At 40.4% G+C, this 24,211-nt stretch overlaps 2 protein-coding genes across 5 annotated transcripts in view; one reads left to right on the forward strand and one right to left on the reverse strand.

Annotated features, from left to right (window-relative positions):
- The window catches only part of LOC120407718 (protein ZBED8-like), a 31,405-nt gene that overhangs the window by 5,800 nt on the left and 1,394 nt on the right, over positions 1–24,211 (forward strand). For all 3 annotated transcript variants that reach the window (XR_005600211.1, XR_005600210.1, XM_039543642.1), the window contains 2 exons: positions 4,800–4,885; positions 14,884–15,023. The gene's annotated coding sequence lies outside the window, so the exon portion shown is untranslated. The remainder of the gene's footprint in view (positions 1–4,799; positions 4,886–14,883; positions 15,024–24,211) is intronic.
- On the reverse strand, positions 345–23,673 carry SLC25A30 (solute carrier family 25 member 30). 2 transcript variants are annotated; one of them, XM_039543626.1, is made up of 10 exons: positions 23,559–23,673; positions 21,521–21,601; positions 19,934–20,081; positions 18,386–18,480; positions 17,961–18,046; positions 14,428–14,523; positions 10,580–10,704; positions 9,839–9,977; positions 4,454–4,534; positions 345–3,463 (listed from the first exon to the last, which is right to left on the reverse strand). In XM_039543626.1, the coding sequence occupies exons 2-10, from the start codon at positions 21,582–21,584 to the stop codon at positions 3,422–3,424; spliced, it is 876 nt and encodes a 291-aa protein (XP_039399560.1). In that variant the 5' UTR covers positions 21,585–21,601; positions 23,559–23,673; the 3' UTR covers positions 345–3,421. The 2 variants fall into 2 exon arrangements, with proteins under 2 accessions (XP_039399560.1, XP_039399569.1); XM_039543635.1 differs by having other exon boundaries at positions 21,521–21,643; positions 23,559–23,667.

The raw sequence follows: 24,211 nt of genomic DNA on the forward strand, positions 1-24,211 counted from the left end.
TCAGCTGCTGGAGTCTCCCAGCAGAGGAGGGGGAACACTAAAGTCCAGCTTTTTAAAGGTATTTAGGTGCCTAAATATGCAGATTGGCATCCAAGTACATTTAAAATATGGCCCTACATGCCTGCTTTCTTCTGTCCCAGCCAGTACAGCAGCATCTCCCTACTTCAAGCAGAGTTAGGACATAAAAAAAACTAAAAAAATGGTTAAACTTTCACAATATTAGTAGGTTGGTAGAATTAAATCAGTGTTTTACTTAGATCTAGGGGTGAAGAGAAATTACAAACAAACAGTCTTGATTGCTAATTGGGCAATAAGCATTGTTGAAATGGGAAAATCAAGTCAAGTGAGTTTAGTTAAAAATTTCTTTTAGATCCACCGGCCAAAGCATCTTACATTCTCTCCCCACATGTATTTATTATGCTGAAATAAGACATTTTCCCATGCAGATAAGGCATGTGAATACAAAGCATAAAAACATTCAGTTTCTCTGTAACATTCCATATGAATAAATAACTTCACTAGCACAATAAATCTATGAGCAGCAGTAACAAATTGGGCTGAATGAAACATATGTTCAATATTTCAGAACACACTGATATGATCTAATATGAAAACAAAGTGATGCAATCCTATAAGTCGATTTTTGGCACAATAAAGATAATTGCTTTGGTGATTTTCTTAATATTTGCATATCCCTTTCAATGTGATAAGTTGCAGCATGAAAGGTTAATAATGTCATTTGATAGGTGGTACATTTTGCTGCAAATGGAACAATATACTTGCATATACACTGCCCACTAACTCAACTTTATGGTACAGTGGATTGGGGTAACCTGCCCATTCTGCACATCAAGCAGCATCGAGAATTCAGTCATACCAGGAAAACAGAACATTTCTGCAAGAGGCTCATACTATTAATACTAATATGTAGGTGAAAGTACAATTACAATTGATAATTTCAAACATTTAACTTAGCTTAAATGTCTTTTTTCCCCTCAGACTTTTCCTTAAGAGAAGTTGTTTAAGAGCCCTGGCACTGCTGGGCAAGGCTATTTTGATGCCTTCATGCCATTTATGATTGTAGGCCAGTGTTTTCAATATCTGTGGCATGGGATTTCACTCTGGGAAATTGCAAACATTCCTCTTCTCTATAATTAGATGGGAATGCGGTCCCAAGACTTTTCTGTTGTAACATGGAGTCATGGTTTGGAAAAGGTTGGGGAACACTAACATCAGGGCAGCATAGGAGACACTGAGAACTGCGAGGACTTCTAAACCCTTGTAGTTACTGGCAGGATTTCCATTTTACCCACAGCAACCCTTTACAAACAAAGGCATTCCAACTGGGATCAAAGATTCTGGTGTTAAGCAGTGTGTGTGGGGGGGGGTACTGAACATCTAAAGGACAGTCTGACCCTGTCTACCATCATGGAGCCCTTGGGTCTACAAGCCTGCCAAACTAGAAGTGAATTAGCTCAGACTTCCCACATGATTTTTGTTACTATTAGCCTATTGAGACTGTCTGAAATATACATTTTTAGTTACAGGAACCCCATTTTAATTAGCTAAATGATGAATTAGAACATACAGTTTGCAGTAACAGCAGAAAATTCTTACTGACCATCCTAATTACACTCTAACTAAATGCCTCAGAATGATCCCTAGGTTCCATTTGTAAGCAAACGTCCCTCAACTTAGCGGCAATGCATTTTACTCATTCTAAAAAGTGTTAAGTTCTAAAAAGTTTAAATGATATATCCTTAATTTTGTTTTACATTCTGTACAAAACATTTTAGAGATTTCTACAAAAAAGTAGAATTGCAGTAATACAGACAGCACACACAAGCATAACTGTGCATTATATATTTTTACCTTAAAAATATTCAAACACTTTGAAAAGTAATGCTTTTACCTTAACGCTTGGTATTTTCAGAAGAAAAGTGCCTTGTGCATTTAAAAAATACCTACTTTGTGCATCTTGAAACCAACCATTTAAACAATGAATTAAGAGTGAAATCCACACTAGAACATGAATTGCTTTAAGTGGAATGTATGAATATGCAGATATTGTAATGAATGTTTCAAGATGAAATCTCCATACACCACAACTAACTGTACACTTACTAATCCTACACTGCAAGCCTAGAATAGGCATTTTTCACTCACTCCCATGCTTTTGTAACTGAATAAATTGTATTCACACAGTAATCCTGATACTAAATTTTCTTTAGTTTATGGCAGAACATTTTGTTGCACAATTCAAAGAAAAAGTAGAACCTACACAGAAGTCAACTTATACTGCTCTTAAAAGAAGTTCTATTAAAGTAACTTCAACTGAATTCATTTTGCTGAATGAAAAGGATCAACACTGATGAGCACAATTCTCCTATAATTCTTGTTTAGGAAGGCAGCAATACATTAGATTGCCTCTTTTGGATGTATGCTCTCTGTACGTAAACATCAGCATTTCTTGAGCTTTCTAGTGGTTCAATTGCCTCAATGTGTAGCATTCAACTTTCAAGTGATGTGTGACAGCCACTAACTGCTTAAAGCAGATCCTCTTCATAAGAATCAAACAACTATTGGAAAATTAATTCCCTCTTGCACAAGAGGCAGATGAGAGAGTGAATGCTCTATTTTTACTACATTTTTTAAAAAGTCTATAGATATTAATTTCTTGATGAAACATGTCAGAATCCCTTCTATTGAAGGCCAAGAATAAGGTATCTTAAAAAATACCAGACTTTTCTCAAACATGTAAAATGGTGACAGTAACAAGTTATGTTAAACTGAAGCTTCATTGCTCCCAATGCAAGTTACATATACATGATAGAAAGCAGACATGTACTCTGAATCCAGAAGTTCATTTAACAAATATTTTACAAAGACCTGGAGTCACTAGGAATAAAATTTTCAGTGTCCTGCACTTGAACTCCAAGGCATCGAAAATTTCAGAAGTGTAATCAACTATTTATGACCACATTAATGTATCAAGTTTCATGAACATGGACAAAAGAGTGAGGTTCTTCTATTATCTACTTACCTCTGGACAAACAGATGTAGCTCTTTTCCTATTAAAATTTCATCCAGAAGTACAACATTTCACCAGAAAAACCTTTGGAGTTGTACCATACATTATGTCTAACAGCATTTTAACAGTTGATAGAGGAGTATTGCCAACTTGAACTTCTATTTCAATAATTGGTGCATAGCATTTGGCATATCAGTTAAGCATCCACAGTTCTGAGATGATTTTATGTATGGTCTTGATTTACGATGTTCTTCCGATGATCTTCCTGCGTTTTGCCAGCAAGTCCTATGCTCCGATGAGAAAACACTGAAGAGCATCTTTAAAAAGATGCCTTGAGTTCAAATACCACATCAGCACAGTTTACTGATTTATTACACAATCTAGCATCTTTCAGAAATCCAATTTCTTCAGCTGTTCATATGTCAAAAAGAACTAGTGCAATTAGTCAAGGAAAACAATTGCAGGTATCTGCATTTTTTGTTTAACACATTTGTGATGCATAATACCTACCCCATTCATTTAACTACTGACTGCAGGCATGTGGAACTTTGGTCTCCCATTAAATGCCTCCTAATACAACCACCAGTCCACCACAAGACAAGTCACTCCTCTCCATCAGTTGGTATAATGTTCCCTATAGTCCTGGGCACAGAGCTCTAGGGAACATCGTAGCAAACTGTTAATGGGGAAACTTGTTTCAGTGCATATTACTCTCATCAACAGGAGCCTCCTCCTAGTGCAGCCTAATCCTTCCCTAGATTCTATCCCAAGCACCTTAAACATGCATGTTAGAATTGGGGAAAGGTCAGAGAGGCCACAATAGGAAAGGAACTCAGCCTTTTTGCCTCCTATCTTCTTAGTGGGTGAAACTATGAAGGTGTATAGATTCTTATTTGTGGGAAGAGAGAAAGGAATATTACAGCTGCCTCTTAGCTTCTCACAAAACAATGAGAACTTAAGGATAAATAGATGACAAATTGTCTACTGTACACGTATAATAGGGTAGAAAATGGTGTGTGAAAACATCTTGACCATCTGCAAACAGTTTTTTTTTAAATGCAGGAAACGGTCTCAAACAGCAAAAAACCCCAAATTGCTAATTGACCTGGTCACTAGTATGTCAACTAAACTGCAATCTAAAAACAAGCAAATGGGAAGTTGGGGACTAAAGGATAATGTGTTTTGAAAAAAGATTATATTCAGAGGTTCAACTTTGTATAAATCTTAGGGAATATTAATACAATAGGTGCTGGTAATACTCCATATATAAAGAGATGGGGAATAAATTTACTTATGCTGACAAGTTACAAACGTTTTATATGAAGCACAATTCACTAGTCAATTGTCTCTCTACTCAATGCCCACTGCTCGTCACAAAAAAAGAGTTTAATAAATATTTCCAAACACTTCTGAAGAGGATACGATAATATTCCAAGGACCGAGTCTCAACCAGTTTGGCCAGAATCCTTTATATAAAGCAAAAAAGCCTTCATACCTCCATGTCTGAAACAAATATTTTAAAACCACGTATGAGAAAAGAGTGACAAAACTTTCATTGAAAGATTATATCTAAAGAACAGCTAATACTTTACATAATAAATGCCATTACAAGGTGCTCTGTGCTATCACAGGAGGAAGACACTTGGTTCAATTCACAGTAATAGTCTCTTGCCTCATAGCAATTCAGACTGAGAATGTTGCAGAATTACTGCCCATCCAGTTTTCGGACAAAGACAAGAATCATGACTACTTCTCCAAAACCTTTCAGGGGGAGTTTGGCATTTAAACCTGCTGATCAGTGACCTTCTTGTGGAATCAGCAATAGAACAGCAGGAGTTTCCAACATCAGACTGAGTAAGTTAAGATCTTACTTTAACCACAACAATTTATATTTATATTTAAATTAAATCCACATTGACAGCAACATTATAAACTAATTTAACTTTACTAGTATAGAGGTATTCAAAACTAAATTTAAGCCCAGTGAGGGTTATTTTTGTCCAGTAACGGAAGATGAAATATTAGACATAATATTAAGAATCTGACCTAGTCAAAAAAGTTTGAGATAAATCCCCACATTTTTGAAGTCTGGAAAGTTTCAGCTGCTCTCACAAGAACCGTTTAACATACAACTTTCATTTAGACTCAAACAGAGCATGTTAATATGGTACTATAGGCAAAAACAAGTCTTGAAGAAATAATTTCCATTTTCAAAGACAATTTTATGTAGTGTTATTCTAAAAAGGGATCTTTCATTTACACTGGGCCCACAATTTTCCCTTCCCAGTCATCCACTACATACAAAGTGTATTAGGTTTTATGAATTATGGGGAAAGATTAGTATATTTTTAAAACAGCTCGCACTGCAAAGTTTTTGGAGGGAAATTTAACTTCCCATGCTGCATTGTGAACCCAAACAGCAAGTTGGCTCCCCATTGCTCTGTTTAAGCTTTCTCAGTAAAGTCTGAAGACCCAAACCTGAAATCTGTGACACACAGGGTATGTCCACATCACAAATTAAGGAATAATTTTAGCAGGACTAGGCATACCCACACTGGCTTTGATTTAGCTAGTGAGGGTAATAGGGTAACAGTAAAGATGTGACAGTATGGGTTAGCCATCCCAACACAAGCCCACTGGGGATCCTAGGTACAGGCCTCTCACAACTTAAGCGCATTTAACATGCGCGATTTCAACTTTACGCGTACCGCCGGATTTGGGGGGGGAGCGTGGCCTCAAGATTTAAAGGTCCTGGGGCACCAGCTGTGGCTGGGAGTCCCAGGGCCTTTAAATCACCCAGGGGCCTCCCAGCTGCAGAGATGGCTGGTAGCCCCTGCGGCGAACTAAAGGGCCCGAGGCTCCAGCCACCGTGGAGCTCCGGGCCCTTTAAATGCCAACCCCAGCCCGGCTGCCAAAGCTGCGAGCGGGATTTAAAGGGCTCCTCCGGGCTCCCCACCATGGTGGGAAGCCCAGTGGAGCCCTTTAAACCCCACCCACAACTCCGGTGGCTGGGTCGGGGGGCATTTAAAGGGCAATGGGGAGCCCGGTGGAGCCCTTTAAATGCCCCCCCCAGCCCAGCCGCCGGAGCTGCGGGGAGGATTTCAAGGGCTTGGGGATATAATTTTGGCTATACGCGGTTTTCGCTTTACGCAATAACTGCGGAACAGAACCCCCACCTAAGATAAGACTTGCCTGTATGTATTCCAGCAGCTAGCCCACACCATGCTACCATGTCTTCATTGCCACTGTTACTAGTAAAGTTATAGCATAGATAGGCATACCAACACTAATTGCCCCTTAATTTGCAGCACAAACATATCCATGTTTCCTGTTGCTATTTGGGCTACATAAAGGTTTTTTTTTTTTTTTGCATAAACCTTTACAAATACATTTTAAAATCACACAGCAACATTTAATGACAAGACATGAGACCCTAAGAACAGCCATATTGGGTCAGACCAACGGCCCATCCAACCCAGCATCCGGTCTCTGACAATGGCCAGTGCTAGACTCTTCAGAGGGAATGAAGACAACAGGGCAATTTTAAGTGATCCAGCCTGTAGTCCAGTCCCAGGCTCTGGCAGTTGCACACTTAGGGACACCCAGAGCATGTGGTTACATCCCTGATCATCTTGGCCAATAGCCATTGATGGACCTACCCTCCATGACCTTATCAAATTCTTTTTTTAACCCAGCTTTACTTTTAGCCTTCACAACATCCTCTGGCAATAACTTCCACAGATTGACTGTGCACTGTGTGAAGTACTTATGTTTGTTTTAATCCTGCTGCCTATGAATTTCATTGGGAGACCCCTAGTTTGTGTGTTACGTGAAGGGGTAAATCACACTTCCCTATTCACTTTCTCCACATCATTCATGATTTTAGACCTCTATCATATCCCCCTTAGTTGTCTCTTTTCTAAGATGAACAGTCCCCGCCTTTTTAATGTCTCCTTGTATGGAAACTCTTCCATACTCCTAATTATTTTTATTACATTAGAATTGGAAGCAGTGTGGTGAAAAAATTTTTTTTGAAATACTGTAACACAACCACAGCTGTATGTAATACTCAGTGTGGGCATACCAGGCATTTATATAGTGGCATTCTAGATATTTTCTATCTTATCTCTTTCTTTAAAGTTCCTAACATTGTTAGCTTTTTTTTTTGGACTGCTGCTGTATATTAAGCAGGTATTTTCAGGGAACTATCCACTATGACTCCAAAAATCTCTTCCTTGAATGGTTAACAGCTAATTTAATGTGCATCATAGTGTGTGCACAATTGGGATTATCTTTTATAATGTGTATTACTTTGCAGTTATCAACGTTGAATTATATCTGCCATTTTGTTTCCTGGTCACTCAGTTCAGTGAGATACCTTTGTAATTCTTCTCAGTCATCTTTAGACTTAACTATCTGAGTAATTTTATATTATCTGCAAATTTTGCCACCTCACTGTTTACCCCTTTTTTCACATCAGTTATGAATATGTCGAATAGGACTGGTCCCAGTACAGACCCCTAGGGGACATTGCTATTTACCTCTCTCCATTCTGAAAATTGACCATGTATTCCCACTCTTTGTTTCCTATTTTTTAAACCAGTTACTGATCCATGAAAGGACCTTCCCTCTTATCCCATGACTCTTTACACTTTGCTTAAAAGCCTCTGGTGAGGAAAAAGTCCAAGTATATTATATCCTTTGAATCACCGTTATCCACATGTTTGTTGATCCCCTCAAAGAATTCTAATAGATTGGTTGCCTGACTTCCCTTTACAAAAGCCACGTTGACTCGCCCCCAATATATTGTTTTCATTTATGTGTCTGATAATTTTGTTTTCCTAGCTGCAACCAATTTGACTGGTACTGAAGTTAGGCTTACCAGCCTGTAATTCCCAAGATCACCTCTGAAGCCTTAATAAATAAATAAATAAAAATAGGCATTACATTTGCTGCCCTCCTGTCTGGTAGAGAGGCTGATTTAAGCAATAGGTTATATAGCACAGTAGTAGTTACGCAATTTCATATTTCAGTTTTCAGGACTTTTGGCATCTGACAATATAACTCGGCTGGAATAGTTAGGTAAATTTAAGGATTTCCTACAGTCCACAGTTAAGAGTGTTTCTGAAGCATGGATATCAGTCTCCTTCCACAATTTCACTCTGCTTTTTGGCTAAACATCCTATTTCTAACTTTAAATAATTCAAAGGTATCAAAAGTTTGAACTAGTGTCTCAGATCCTAGGTTCTATTCCTTGTTAATGAAAGGCAGGGGTGTGCTTTGACCTGTGACAGAAAGGAGCTATCAGCCCTATCTAATATGCTGAGATATTACAATGAGTAACATTTAGCCCTATGCTGCTTCCTCTACACTGGCATGTCAGATACAGAGGGGCCAGGGTTCTGATTGTGTCTCTAACAGTGATTTAGGCACAGGTGGGAGTTGCCTAAAAACCTGCAAATGAAACAAATGGCAAGGTTGTATTTATTTCATGTTAGTTTCCAAGACAGCCTCCCCAAGAGACCTTGTAGGAGGTAATGACCCATAATCCTCTTACAGCAAAATAATGTTCAGCATCTTTAGCCACCAATCACCAAAATCAGTCTTTTCTACTGGCCCTAGCAGCTTCTTCTGGTACCATTTCCCTCCTTCACCAGCAGGTGGCCCTGTTTTAAATGTGTTCCCCAAGTAGCCTGTAAGACAGTGGTCTCCAATCTTTTCACACACAAGATCACTTTTTGAATTTAAGATCAACTGAGGATCTACCCCATCCCTTCCCCGAGGCCCTGCCCTGCTCACTCCATTCCCCGCTCTCTCCAGCGCTTGCTCTTCCCCACCCTCACTCACTTTCACCAGGCTGGGGTCAGGATGTGGGAGGGGGTGCAGGCTCTGGGCTGGGGCCAAGGGGTTCAGAGTGTGGGAGGGGACTCCAGGCTGAGCCTGGGGCAGGGAGGTGGGGTGCAGGAGTGAGGGGTGCAAGTTCTGAGAGGGAGTTTGGTTGTAGGAGGGAGCTCCAGGCTGGTGCAGGGGCTGAAGAGACATGCCAGCAGCCAGCCGCTTCCAGGAGCAACATGGGGCCATGGCAGGCAAGCAGGCCTGCCTGAGCCACGGTGCACCACTGGACTTTTAGCAGCCCGGAGATTGTGATCAACTGGCAGAGGCAGACCACTGCTGTAAGAAGTGGGTTAAGAAGATACAGTAGCCACCACAGGGGGGAGCTGCGAGTCTTAAGCCATAGACTACGGCACTACAGTGGCAATGCTTCAGCACCATAGCTGTGCTGCTGTAGCATAGACACTTCTATAGCAACAGAAGCTGTCAACCTTGGGAGGTCCCTATATTGAGGGGACTTGAAAAATTCTCCTTTCTCCTTGTCCCCAAAATTTCAATAAATATTTTCATGTTAAGTTTTTCATTACCTTTTTTAAAAAAGTGTGCTCATATCAGAAGAATTCCCCGTTAGTATACTTGACCTAAATACCAAAAGGAACAAATGCATATATGTTCCTCCATGCTGCAGACAGACCTCCTTGCTTTCCATCAACACACAATAGTTTTTACACAGCAGAAGGTAGGCGAGGTGGGGCATGATTTGAGTCCAAAATTTTAAAAGACACATGGCACAGCAAGTTTGAAAGTTAAAATGGATTATTCCCAGAGTTCTCTACAATAATTCCTACACCACAGAAGTGGCGTTCTATAACAGCTAACAATTTCTACCCACAATGCAGAAAACCCTCTAATTCATGTTTGATATCACAAGATTGTAGAAGAGTTATCACTAGTTGCAATATACTTTGTACGTACTTGTAACAAGCAATCCAAAGTGCCCTTGTACCCTGAATGTGTGCCATCTTGAAATCTTCTCTGATTCATCATCCGTGTCCTCACAACATCAACTGGATTTGATGCAAGTGCTCCAGCTAATCCACAGGTGAAGCTTGAGCTAATGAAAGATAAACCATTATAAAAATGACCTACTCCCAACAATTTAGAAGTATACAGAAACACCCCCTCTCATGGAAAATTAGAAATATCTATGCTATAGCTAAAAGTTGTTTGCATTTTTATTAACAAACTACTTTTTCAGTTTGTTTACCTGAAAAAAAAACATATCACAAGCTGAGAGAGAGAGCGCGAGCACGCGCGCACACACACACACACACAGAGTAACAATCAGGAAGAAGTTTCACACTTTAAAAATTCATCCTGATATTTTCAGAGTAGTAAACACATTTTAGTTTCAGCCTTTATATACACACCTAATTTAGGTATTTTTAACAATAAAGATATCTCCCCATCAAAAAATACATAAATAGCACAAAAACTATTAGCTTCCATGGCATGAAATAATACTATGAGTAAACATTTAAATACACTAGAAGTATATTTACATCTCAACTGATAGTGAGAAAAAAAACAAAGTGAGATCTAATTGTATTCTCTGAAGAGTCCAACATTAAGAGATTAATGTGTAACCTCTGAAAGGGGATTTAATCATACAAATAAATCTTTGTAAACTTAACTCTTATGCCTGTTCAAACTTACAGAAAGTGAGTATACACAGTGTCTCCCATGAGTCCAGACATAATTATGTGTTTCTTGGTGAGATCATAGACCGGCAGCTCCACTCCCACAACAATAGCAGCTCTCTGAGCTGTTAGGGACACCCCCTAGCAAAACAAATGTAAAATGTTTGAGATTTTAAAAACTGCATCATTTATATGTCTGGTTGAAGATAACTCAGAAATACCATTACATTTTAGATTAAAAGCACCTAGGAAATATTCATAAAACAAGTTCTGTATACTGAGAAAATACACTCTATAAAGATTTTAAAAAAATAAAGTGGTGTTTGGTATAAAGGCGTGTAAATGTACTGCTTGTAAAAGATCCCAGACAGACTACCCTAGTGACTGAGTTAATTTGCAGAACAGATAAAGCACAGCGGCAATACAAGCTTCCCTATATTGCCCCACCAAGATCTCAGCCATGACCTACAGCAGATGTTCTCAAACTGAAGTCTATGGACTGCTGCTGGTAGTATGCTGATAGCTGGCAGGTTGGTGCTGGCTCTTCTTGCAGTCAGCTGAGAGAAACCAAGAATATTAAGGGGGGAGATAAAATGGAAAGCAAAAGTAGAAGGACTGAATTTTTCAAAGATTAACCACTAACTGTTCTCAACAGGTGGAAATGCAAATATTTTTCATGCATAGAATTTCAGTAGTGGCCACAGATATTTTCTGTAATCATGAATGGTTTACGAGGCAGTCCATGACATGCTAAGATACAATCCATACTGAAAATTTGAAAACCCCTGATCAGAGTTACAGGTGAGAAGCTAAGTTCATTAAATACTGTTTAATGCCAAGTACAGTTTATTTTAACCACTGCAGTGCTTTTCATCAGCAGATCATAACAAGTTTTACAAAGGGCTTCCCACACCATTTAAATGGCTAATACCCAATTCCTCCAAACTGCAGAAATTATTCCAATTTTGCAGATGGGAAAAAGATGTCCACAGCTTAAGTAACTACTTCAAGTTCACATGGTTCTCGGTAGAACCTGGAATAAAATCCCATTCTTCCAGGTCCCATTCTCCTAGACCCATGCCTTAACCCACTGGATTACAAGAAACAGACCACTGAACAACTCCTCTACCACCCTGGGCTAAATTTGAATCAGAAAACTAAAAATTGAGACTATTCAAATTACCAATCCCCAGAACCATCTGGTCCCTGCTTTCCCAGACATTCATCTATGATGTGAGCTGCCCCATACTGAAGCTATTTAACAAAACCAGCCTTGCTCTTGAACCAGGCTATATTATATTTAAAGACGTCTTTCAATTTTAAGTCAGCTAGTAAAGGTATATACAGTTAAAATAAATTCTATATACAGTTAAGAAACCTAGATAAATTCATGGAGAGTAAGTCCATTAATGGTAAGGTAAGGAATGATGTCCCTAGCCTGCCTGTCAGAGGGTGGAGATGGATGGCAGGAGAGAGATCACTTGATCATTACCTGTTCTGTTCACTCCCTCTGGGACACCTTGGCATTGGCCACTGTCGGCAGACAGGATACCGGCTGGATGGACCTTTGGTCTGGCCAAATATGGCCATTCTTATGTTCTTATTGTCGTACTACTCCTTGTAAGTGTTATAACTTGAGGTTAATTCACTAGAGTTAATGGAAGAGTTCTAGTCCCTGTGCCAAGGAAATATTTTACAGTCACCAATGTAAGTAACAGTTTTCAGCTGGAGAGAGGATAACTTTTGTCAATAACTCATAGCAGAGCTAAGGTTGAGAAGCCCCACTTAAAGGCTAACTCCAAGTGTTCTAATATCCGCATGCTTATTCAGATTGCCTTGAAATTAGCTGCACTTCAAAGGGTGAGCTGAGTTAAGTATCCAAATTTGGGGTCATTTGAGCAAAGGAGTCCCTGAGGAAAAAAAGAGATCCTTAAAAAAAGGACAGCATTTAATGTTAACACATTCTACCATGTGTTTTGTGCAGATATGGGGCTTCAATCATGGCTCTGATCATACCCCAGATTTATCCCAGGTAGTGCATGACAAACACTACCTCTTTGGAGACGTAATATTGAAAATGTTGATCAAAAAAGAGTTAAACTTTCTAAAGAGGTCTGCACTCAATGTTCATGTGCCAAATAGTTACAAAGTACACGCACAGAAAATCTAGCCAAGAGGTTTCTTGTAAGCCAGTTTCCACATGACTTGGGTCACTCACGGGGACATGCTACGGTCATTGAACTTGAGCTACAGACAGGCAATAGGTTTGAAACCTACACTTGGCAGAAATCTTTGAAATATCTATTTGCATATTTTGTACAATCCCCTTGTACCAGGGTATTTTTGGGGGGGAGGGGATATATAATCTGAGTACAGCAGGTAATTCAGAAGGTACTCAAACTATTTCTGAGGAGAAAACAAGTTACACATGCAAACAATTGCTGGGAGGATTAGAGGCAGAGGAGTGGGGGAGGGGCTGAGGTAAGGGAAGGGGGAGAGGAAGAGGTTGCGGGCTCAAGTTGGAGGGAATGGGAAGCAAGGGGCCTGTCAGCTCCCCATTTTCCCCTCCTGTGTGCCAGGATCTGGGAAAGTTATTTCCATTTAGGGATAGGAGCCCCCTCTGCTCTCCATGTGAGCTAGGATCAAGGTAAAGCAAATTGAAACCTCTAAAACCAGGAAATGAATCAAGGTGACTCCCCTGCATGGGGTGGACCCGATAGGTTTGGGGGAAGCTGGGGAAACCTGCCTGAAGCAGGGGCAAAGGGCCCCAGTCTATCTAACCAAGGAAGCATGCAATCCTCCAGTAAGTTGCTGCCCATCACATGTATGCAGCAGAGGATGCAGCAAGGAACAACCTTTTATGTGCTAATGGCTAAACGGGACTGGAAAGGGAGGGTGAGCTAGATGCTGGGTTGAGGCTAGATGTTGCAGGGAATGGTGGGGAAAGAGTGGTGAAGGACAGAGACACCAGTCTTCTCTTACTTGCTTAGTTACTGAAAATGCCATGTAATAGAGTTTGTCCCAAACTCTTGATAGTTTTGAGTCCTCTCACCAGTCCTGTCAGCAGTTATACCCTCCAAAACATTTGAAAGCATGCCCACTGTCCCCATTCCACTATAACAAAGTGCACAGGAAGGTGGAAACATAAATAGGAATCACATAACCATGTGGCCTAGTAGACAGAGCATGGAACTGGGACCTATTTCTGCTATGCCACTGACCCGCTAAGTGAATATAATGATGTTAACCTCCTTTGTAAAGTGTTTCGTGATCTACTGATGAAAAATTATATGAGCTAGGCATCACCACTAGCCATGGTAGCATCTCAACTGCAAACCTATGAAATAACTACAACTGCATAAATGACCACTAACTCCTACAAAAAAAATACTAAAACTAGGAAGCTCACTGACAAGAAACTTCATTAACCTGGAGTTAACTTTGCTCAGTGATGTCTTGAACCCTTCCAGAATGTCAAGTTTAGTGACATTCAAACCTCTGAAAACCAGGAATTGAAGAGGTAAGGATCACACCAATGTAACCTGAACTCTGCCCTAGTATGTCCATAAACTCTCACTCTTGTACACTACACTCCTTTTGTAAAAAGGAGATAATACTCCAAAGAGGTGATGAGTCTATCTACATACATTAATATTTCAAGTGCTTTTGAAATACTCAAATGGCAAGCGATGTAGCAGTAAAAATATACATATACAACTTTAGGTACATATTACACCAATATTTTGGCCAACATTGCAGAACTACATGCAACAATAAGTACAATAGTAAATGGATTTTGGTTTTTTTTTTTAAACACTATTGCAAGAACGACCTCAGAAGAGAGAGTGTAATAGTTGAACTTACTTTCCATAGTCCTCTAGTGCCTTCTTTTTGGTAAATTTGTATGAAATTGCCCATCATTCCTCCTTGAATCACACTGCCTTGGGCCTGCATTCTGATCTAAGGCAGCCCAGAACAAAAAGCAGTTATCGGTTTTCAAACACTAAAAATGATCGTAAGGTTGAGAAACTCAACTAAATTAAGAGGCGCTGCAAAATAACAGTTTAAAACATTTTCAAAATATGATCTCTGCTTCTTAACTATACAATTATGGACTGACTGCATCATGGTAGTACCAGCTATCTATAGATATGTATCAGCTATCCTTCGACTACAGCTGCTATATTTGGAACAGTTGAATTTTAAATAGTACTTGGTGTAGCTTTTAAATTAGTTACCACAAATCACTGCTATTTTTGAATTGGTGCATTAACATGTAGATTAGATTGACAGAAGACTTCTGCATGGTGTCTGTTACAGAGTTCTCCCTTGAACTCACCAGCTACATCTTAACACAAAAGGTCAACAGGATGAGAGTTTCAGCTGGGAAGAACTATGTACTTGACTTTTTGGATTTGAAATGAAAGACTGATTTTCAAGGACAAACTGCTGGATTCATGGTAAGTGTGACAAGGAAATGAGTATTCACTCCTAATTTTGGGAGTTAATAGTGTCAGCCAGCCCAGCATGCATACCATCACTACAGACTGGAACCTGTCACAAGTTCAGGGCACCTGCAGCTGTATTCGCCCTCTATGGTCCAGCAAGAGCACCCCCCACTCTAGGCTTCCAGCTCCACAACCATTGCCTCTTCGGTGGAGACATGCATCTCTGTCCCTTCTGACTGGGGCATTTACAGGCTGCGCATGCTCCTGACCATGTGATTTTCCCAGCAAAAGAGACTAAGCAAGCATGATTCAAGTCTCTCCTCTGAGACGATACACAGCGTGATTGTCAGTTATGAGTTACCGAACTGCTATTTCTAAGCAAGCAGATTTAGTCTTAAGATAGAAAGCATTACAGAGAAAACACTAAAAACATTAAAACCTACATACATGCTAATAAGCTTGCCGGAGATCACCCCCACGCTACAACAAGGACTCTGATTGGTGAATAGTCCTTCAAACCCCACCCACATAGCAGTGTTCTCTATGGTCACAAGTTCATCACACCTTCAACTCAGAACAAATGCTCAGTCTTATGTGGCCTCAGTAGGCCACACTCCTTCCAACCCCTCCCTAAAAATTGGGGCCCACCTTGAACCAGAAGTCCTGTCCATCTGCAGATTAGAAAGGCCCTGAACCTGTTTAAAACCAGGCTATTTATCCCAAAATCCTTTCTTTGTCCATTGGTTCCTGGAGAAACCAGTTTAACTTAGTATATATGAAGCTCTGCAGAGATAGCTTCAAAGGGCCAATAACCAGAGGAATTATGTTAGCATCACCCTTCTAAAAAAAGTTACACAATCTCATAACACAAACAATTGCATTTTTAATACAATGAACTCCAGTGACATTTAACTTAATTCATTAAAGTCTGTCCAGGGCATTGTCCTCTGTCACATAGTATACTATAATTCCAGAATGGAGCCAATAAAGGCTTACCTTTGTTGATACTTCCACTACTCCTTCTATGAAATGGGAAGTTGTAAACAATTTGTTTTCATTCTATTTTATTTGAGAGCAAGGACGACTAAAATTAGGCACTGTGTATTTTTCCCCGCCCCTCAATTCTCAGGAAACTATAGCATGTGCAGAAGCAGCCAAGTAATCTCAGGCCATGATCTTGTAAGTTAAATAGGATCAACCTTACCAGTACTTGGACAGGAGATACCCACAAATTTTAAAATAGTTGCTGAAAACGTGATGTTGGTGATGTCACTAGGTGGCACTCTGCTCAAGGTCATTAATGCACCATGCAGGGGCATTGTTTCAAAGGGGCACTATGCTACTAGTTTTTCATAGGAGACAATAGAGATCCTAACCTACTGGATTTTTTTTTCTAGAACCCCAATACTTCTTCCAACCTAGAGATTTCTGGATGTCAGTGATGGGCAAGTGGTCCATTTACATACTTCCAAATGAACAGCATTGTAAGCAGTATAGGTCCACTCACATGGATTTTTTAAATTTAGAGTACAGCTTCAGCATGTGTCAAGTTTGGGGCGGGAGGGAAAGAGCAACTTTAGTAGTTCATTGTGCTCTGAAGCAAGAAAAAGTAAGTACAGGAACTCCTCACTTAATGTTGTAGTTATGTTCCTGAAAAATGCGATTTTAAGCAAAACGATGTTAAGCGAATCCAATTTCCCCATAAGAATTAATGTAAATGAGGGGGTTAGGTTCCAGGGAAATTTTTTTCACCAGACAAAAGACTATTTTATATATGTATGCACAGAATAATTTTTAAACAATTAAATACTGTACACAGCAATGATTGTGAAGCTTGGTTGAGGTGGAGAAGTCAGAGGGTGGAATATTTACCAGGGAATGCCTTACTGCTAAATGAACTAGCAATTGACTGAGCCCTCAAGGGTTAACTAACAACACTACAAGACAGCAGGAAAGGAGGGAGGGCAGACACACACCCTGTGTGAGAGGAAAAAATTTGCATTTCTCCTTTAAGTAGCTGACCCCAGGCTTAAGTACACTTAATTAAATCAGCTTGCTGAGATCTAAGATGGCAGCTACTGCCTAGAAGCTCCCTCCCTCTGTTGTGTATCCCCCCTACTCTATGGAAGATGGGGTAAGCAGGGTGCAGGAGCAGGGAGGAGGGGGAAGACACCCTGACATTAGCCCCCTTCTTTCCCCCTCCTCCCGCACAGCAAGCAGGAGTCTCTGGAAGCAGCTCCAAGGCAGAGGGCAGGAGCAGCACGGCAGTGCTGGGAGGGACAGCTGCTGCACAGGGAATTTAGAGGAGTGGGGAGCTGATAGGGGGGCTGCTGGTCCACCCTGGTTCCAACCACCCACCAGCTAGCTGCAACGGGCTGCTCTTTCTGCAAGCAGTGGACAAAACAGGTGGCTGCCAAATGACCGACTGTTAGAAGGGAGCATTTCACAACTTTAAATGAGCATGTTCCCTAATTGATCTGCAACTTAACATCGAAACAACATTAACCAGGAGGACTTTAAGTGAGGAGTTCCTGTAATCAAGTGTCAGAGATAGTAGCAAAGAATCCTGTGGCACCTTATAGACTAACAGACGTTTTAGTCTTGCATCCGACGAAGTGGGTATTCACCCACGAAAGCTCATGCTCCAAAACGTCTGTTAGTCTATAAGGTGCCACAGGATTCTTTGCTGCTTTTGTAATCAAGTGGTTCTCCTTGCCTCCAAGGACACTGACTTCATCTAATTGCATGCCTCCAGCTGACCTGCATGCCTGGAGGGAAATTTCTACAGTTCAGTTCTTCCCCTGGAACCTTCTGAACTATTAAGTAATTTGCAAAAGGTGAGTATATTTAAAGAAACAACATGCAATGATCATCAGTAGACTGTTCTCATCTCAAGAATACAAAGGAACCTATGCCGAAAATAGAAACTTGACATAAAACACCACTTACCTTCAAAACATCTGTAGGGTTGGCAATAGATGATGAAATCACCCCCGAAAGAATGCCACATAATACATTTATCACCAGGGTTTCATCTATTCCAGAAGCAAAAACAAATTCTCAGCCACAGGCTTTTACACTGTGATAAGACATCAAGTGCAAGTCAATGCTTTACCTTCTTTAATGAAAGAGTCAGTTGAAAGTAAGGAGCTAAACCCTCGAAGTCAACTTTTTTTTTTAAGATAGCTCAATTTTTATTTGAATTTCATCTGCAGAACCATTTTTAAAATGAACAAATATGAAGCTGATGCATATATACATTTCATTGATACAATACAATGTACATATGCATCATATGATAAGGAAACAATATAAACAACTCCAGATGAACTATATTAACAAGCAGTGGTAACAAATCTGAAAAACCCACTCACCTTCTGGTTGCTCAACAAACACTCTCTTCAAGCTTTGGTAAGTGCCTATTTTTATTGTTCCATATGAAGCCTGGCGTAACATTGCAGGGGCAATCCTATAAAAATAGGAAGCAGCAGATAATGTATACATTCAAAGCTTCCTGAAGTCTTGGTAACCACAAATAAAGTTTATTCAACAAATCTTTAGAGTAGAATAGGCTGAACTCAGGTTATGCACAAAAACTGAAAGGTTTGTTCATTTAAACCAGATGTTTTCAGAAGCAGTACAGATAGGGAGAAGGCTTTCAGTAAAGATGATATTCAAGTATGAAAGAAATGAAGTTGCAGTGGTACTACCAACCCTTTTAAAAGGTTGGAGGAAAAATCCTTACCACAGTAACTGCCATAATACTGATACTGATTTAGCAATAATTTCCTACTTGGCCACTAGCTGAAAATCTAAAAATCTATGTATACAGAACAAAAAATATTCTTTGAATAATGTTTTAAAACAGCAGTTACAATTTCCTGTAACTTAATGTGGTACTTTGAAAGTATCACCTGACATTAACAGTGGGAGTTTAAAACTTGATGTCACTAAAGTATAAAAACTACATTTGAATACAAATATGCACAGCACTTGTATGTTTCAATACTATGTCACCTACAATGTGAGAATAGGAATTTTTCACTTGTGTAGGAAAACAAATCTCAAAAATATGGTCATCACTGATTTCATAAGAAACAGGATTTTTTTAATCTAATGACCTATAAAAATCACAACAGTGAAAGTAAAATGGATTTTTACTGCTATTGTTATAGTTGACACATTGCATGTGCAACGATATACTTGACATAAGATGATTTTGCTACTACAAGTTTACTACACCTAAGCTCTAATACAAACATATCACACTCATTCTTCATTTCTATGCTAGCTCATGCTTGTATTAATCATCAGTTCAGCAGAGATGTTAACCCTACAAATGGACTGCCAAGGACACCACACAAACTGAGTGGGTTATCACCTGGTAAATGAAGTTGGCAAAAGTAAATTTAAATCCCATCACTAATATGAAATGAGATACCTGACTTACATTAGCTGATGGAGGGTTTATCGTATGATATAGTAGTAAAAATGACTTCTCAATAACTTACATGGAAGTTACGTGGTATTTTATTGGTATATTTATTTGGATGCATTTTCCAAAAATATAATGCATTGTGAAGTAGTTATGACTGTACACCTACAATCTCAAAGCGAACTATGAAAAACCTCCCTTCTACTACAGTGGATAAGTTTTAATAAAAAATAAGATGCCATTCACATGTAGCAATTACCATGATGTAAAAATATTGTACTTTGAAATTATGCGCCACATTCTGAACCATTTCTATTCAAATACTTTGTCCGACGTGGCCTGCCTCTACCCCACAATCTTTAAGTGGGGCTAACTAAAAAAATCATTTATAAAATCCAATACTATTGTATACAACAGTATTTTTTCGTAAACTGTCCCAAAATTCACAAATGCAAACTGGTTACATAAAGTATATATTTTATTTTACCCAGAATACAGTGCTTTCAACCCTTCTTCTCTCCATATCCTCACTAGTGCATGCACCATTCCTCTGTAACGAATCTCCTTAAATTTGGCATCATTAGTTTGACCTTGAACCTGGAGACGTGTTTTGGTCAGATCAATTGGGAAAGTACCTTAAAGTCAGGAGAGGAAAAAGTATATTAATTTAACACGAAACATTTGTCTAGCCAAAGCAGATACATAATAAACAAAAATGTTAACATAATGCAGAATCTCAGTGTTTTCTAAAGACAAAAGAAAATGTATAATTAGTTGCAGGCTAACAAAGCTACTCATTTGTATTCAAATGAAGAACCATAATAGATGGCTTTATAGAGAGCTCTACAGTAGCAGCCAGTGCTTTAATATCAAGCTAGAGAGACTCAAAACAGGAACTTCTGCTACAACCCACATAAGAAGCTGAAGGCCTGGACCTGCAAATCCCCTTGATCATGTGATTAGTTCCCACTGACATCAGTGCAACTATGGACATGAACAAGAATTACTTATACGAGAAAAGGTCTTCAGAATTTGGCTCTAAATGGGTGCAGCTTAAAAGCAGACTCAAAGTTCATTTTCTGTGAGATTATACATCAATAGCTATACTGTGTTACTTGTAATAGTGAAAAAATTGATTCAGACAATCTAGACTGTGCGCTAAATTATATTCATGATGTTAAGTGAATTGAAAGGCTATCATGATTTTACTTTGCTGTTAGATGTTTCAAGCTGTACATGAGGGCAAAAATTTGGAGAATCAAACTGTACAGGCACTTATTGTCTACAAATTTTAAGAAAATTATTTCTTCCCAGAAAGGAATTGCTCCTGATGTGTTACACAAATTCTCTCAAGGCCTCAGGAGAAAATGGCTGCTTCTTCACATCTACCCCCTATAATCTCTATTTGCATTTTAACTCCTGTTATGAAATCACTACCGTATTTTATCATAATACTCTATTGGACAGCTATAAACCATGAAAATTCTCATAAATAAATGTAGATGCAGTACTCTAGTTCACCATTTACTTCACTGCTGTTATTTCTATTTTCTGTATCTCTACCATCTGTAAAATTCTGTTAAAAAAATTCAGACTAAATTGAAACTGCTTGTCACGTGAGACCTAAGCCAATAAGATCAGTACTATTTCCAATACCACATTTCCAGATCTCAATGCCACAAATTCATACAAAAAAATCCAGCATTCAAGGCTTCCCCATTTAATAAAAATTTAAGAAGCACTCAAGGATATCTTGGAGCAAACAATTTCTCAATTCCTTTTTCTTTAAAAAAACCAAGTTAACATGACAAACTTGTTAGGCAATATGAAAGAACACTTGAGTACCAATTGGGTTGGTGACTATTTTTCTCCTTTACTTCAAAAATACACATTTTAGACAAAAAGCAACAATAGCCCTTCAAAATTGAAGTTCTTCTGGAAGCACTTTTAAATGTAAGTTAGTAATCTATTGCAGTAGCTATTTTATTTTTCACACTAGATAAATTTGTGAGTTGAAACTGAACCTCCTAATGTAGAATAAGTCATGCAAACAGTTAGAAGATTAACTGCTTACCACATTCTGCAGTGATTGATGCTAAGCCTCCATAAACAAACGGCTTCCAGTTCAGTGCTGACATTCTCGGGATTCTTCTTTCTATAAGAGGCAGCAATGGCTTGTAATAGGTATTCAAAAGATCTAAAAATACTAATATTTTGTTACTATATTGCCCAAAATTCTGAACTTGTTACTAATATTCCTCCCTCAAATGCATTTTTTTTTTTTACTACAGAAGCAAGAGATCTAGACTACAATGTGTGTCACAGTACAGTAAAGTAATACAGCAAAGCACTATTACACATTAGGAAGCTTGGCACACTCATAACAGAACATTTTAAAACAACCTCAAACGCATTATCAATTAAAACATTAACCTTCAGAAAATTTAAAAGAATAATGTGATATTTAAGTGACTTTCTGGTTACCACAAAGACAGTTAACAATGCTGTCACATATCTGGATTTGAATCAGGATATTCAACAAGTGTTTTTACTACCAATATCTTGATTGTAAAAGGCTGGGACAAATACTTATCAGAGATAATTTTAGGAGCACATAACTCAATACTATTATGATTGACTATTAAGATAAAAAAGTGCCTCCCCACCCATGTTCCTACAATTCTAGCTGAGCTAATATAAATCTGACTATGGCTTCGTATCCAGTATGATTTTTAAGTTAGTCATTACTGAATTTTTTGGGTCTTTTTTTACAATGAAAAAGTTAACTGTACAATCAAGAAGCAGGTTAGCATTGGCTTACTACCATATTTGCATACAAATATCTAAATATTTGCATTTTCATTTCACTGAATGTCCTTGTTTTTTTATTATGAGAAATGTTGGGTACAATACATGACCTATCTTCTCTATGACAACAATCAGGGAGGATGAGGTGAATGAACTAACCTCGTTATCTCTAGCCTGCTTCTTGCTTGCATATAGATACCTGCTCCTGGAAATTTCCACTAAATGCATCCGACGAAGTGGGTATTCACCCAGGAAAGCTCATGCTCCAATACGTCTATTAGTCTATAAGGTGCCACAGGACTCTCTGCTGTTTTTATAGCCACTAATGTTGGTATCTTCTATATTTGCCAAAGCAAAAAAAAACCAAAGCCTTCTTAAATCTTGGGCCTTAGTGTAGAGAATCCAGAACCCAAATGAAGTTAATGGAAGCAGCAGACCCTCAGCAAATCTGAAGGCAGACCCAAAGTAACTCAATTTCCCTCCTATCACATTATTTTATGCAGGAATTATTTGTGACGCCAGTTTTCCAACTGTCACAGTACAAGAAAAAGCCCCTAGACCCAGATTTCAAATATTTTACCCCATGCCCAAATCCACATTGGAATTCATCCCGTTCTCACCACTATGGCTGTAGTTTTTAACAGAGCTGACAGCACACGTTGGTAGTTTTCCAAAGATGACAAGTGTTATTTTTGTGGTACAAAATTAAGCCAGCTTTGTTCCCTATACTTGTCAGCCTATAGCCCGTCCTAGTCCTCTCCCTTGAAGAGGTGGGAAGGCACTGGAGAGATCTCTGCTGCCAAAAGCAAGGCCGAGCAGCAGCAGCAGCTTTCTTGGCGCACGCCACGAAGCAGGGCACCGAGGCAAGGACACATCCCTCTGAGGCAGTTTTCACTTTCACCCAAGAAAGCCGAGCTGAGGGAGCGGGAGGCGCAACAACAGGAATGTCAGTCACCCCGCTCCCCACGCGGGCGTCACGGCACTGAGAGGAAATGAGGCCGGCTGGAGGGAGCCGCGCACCGCCCGGCACCCGGGGCTCCGGCCAGTGGCCATTACGCGCCGTGGCTGCGCCCCAGTGACGGGACTTAACGAGCCGCCCCCGGGTAAAAGCCCCCTCGGGCGGGTTTCGCTCGGCGCCGCCAGCCGCGCGCTCGCACGGGACGCGCTGCAGACCCGGGCTCCAGCGCAGCGGCCCCCGCGGGCAGCCGGGAGCGATGCCCACAGCAGGGCCCCGCCGCGGGGCGACGCTCCAGAGCCCAGGCGGCCACCCGCGGGCAGGGACCCCCCACCCCGCACTCACTTACCGCCGGCGGCGGCGCCTCGCTCCCGCCCCGCTGGGTCCCAACCAACTCGCCGCCCCGCCAAGGACTCGGGACCGAACCGCGCGGCGGCGCTTTGCTCCGGGGATTTATAACCGCCGGCCCAGCCCTCGCGCTGCGCAGGCCGCCCCGCGCGCCACCGCCAACCCCGAGCCTCCGCGAGCCACGCCCCGTCCTTCCATTGGTGGGGCGGGGCGGGGCGGGGCTGCGCTGCCCGTCAGTGCCGGCTCACGCTGAGTGGCGGGAGGGGCGGAGCGCGGCTGAGCTGTTGCGGCCTCTGCGCAGGGGTTGTTTACAGGAGCTGCTGGGGTAACTTTAGATCTACCCCCCGCCCCTCACAGGCCTGTCTACACTCAGCCATGTGCACACTAGGCTCTTCAGGGGGGGACCCTGCCCCTGCGTTTCCAAGCACATGATACCCTTCAGGAGAGCTGGGGTCTATGGCACTGGGAGACCTTGGACAAGATCTAGCGCTTCTGTGTGTGCCTCAGTTTTCCCATCTGTAGAATAGGGATAATGGTGCTGCCCTTTGTAAAACACTTTAAGATTTACTGATGAAAAGCACTGGGCTCCTGCAGCTGAACCCTCTGTTATACACACAGCTGGGCTGTACCCACCAGCAAACCCTAAGTGAAACC

The sequence above is a fragment of the Mauremys reevesii genome, linkage group 1, assembly GCF_016161935.1.
Source record: "Mauremys reevesii isolate NIE-2019 linkage group 1, ASM1616193v1, whole genome shotgun sequence".
Classification (NCBI taxonomy): Eukaryota; Metazoa; Chordata; order Testudines; family Geoemydidae; genus Mauremys; species Mauremys reevesii.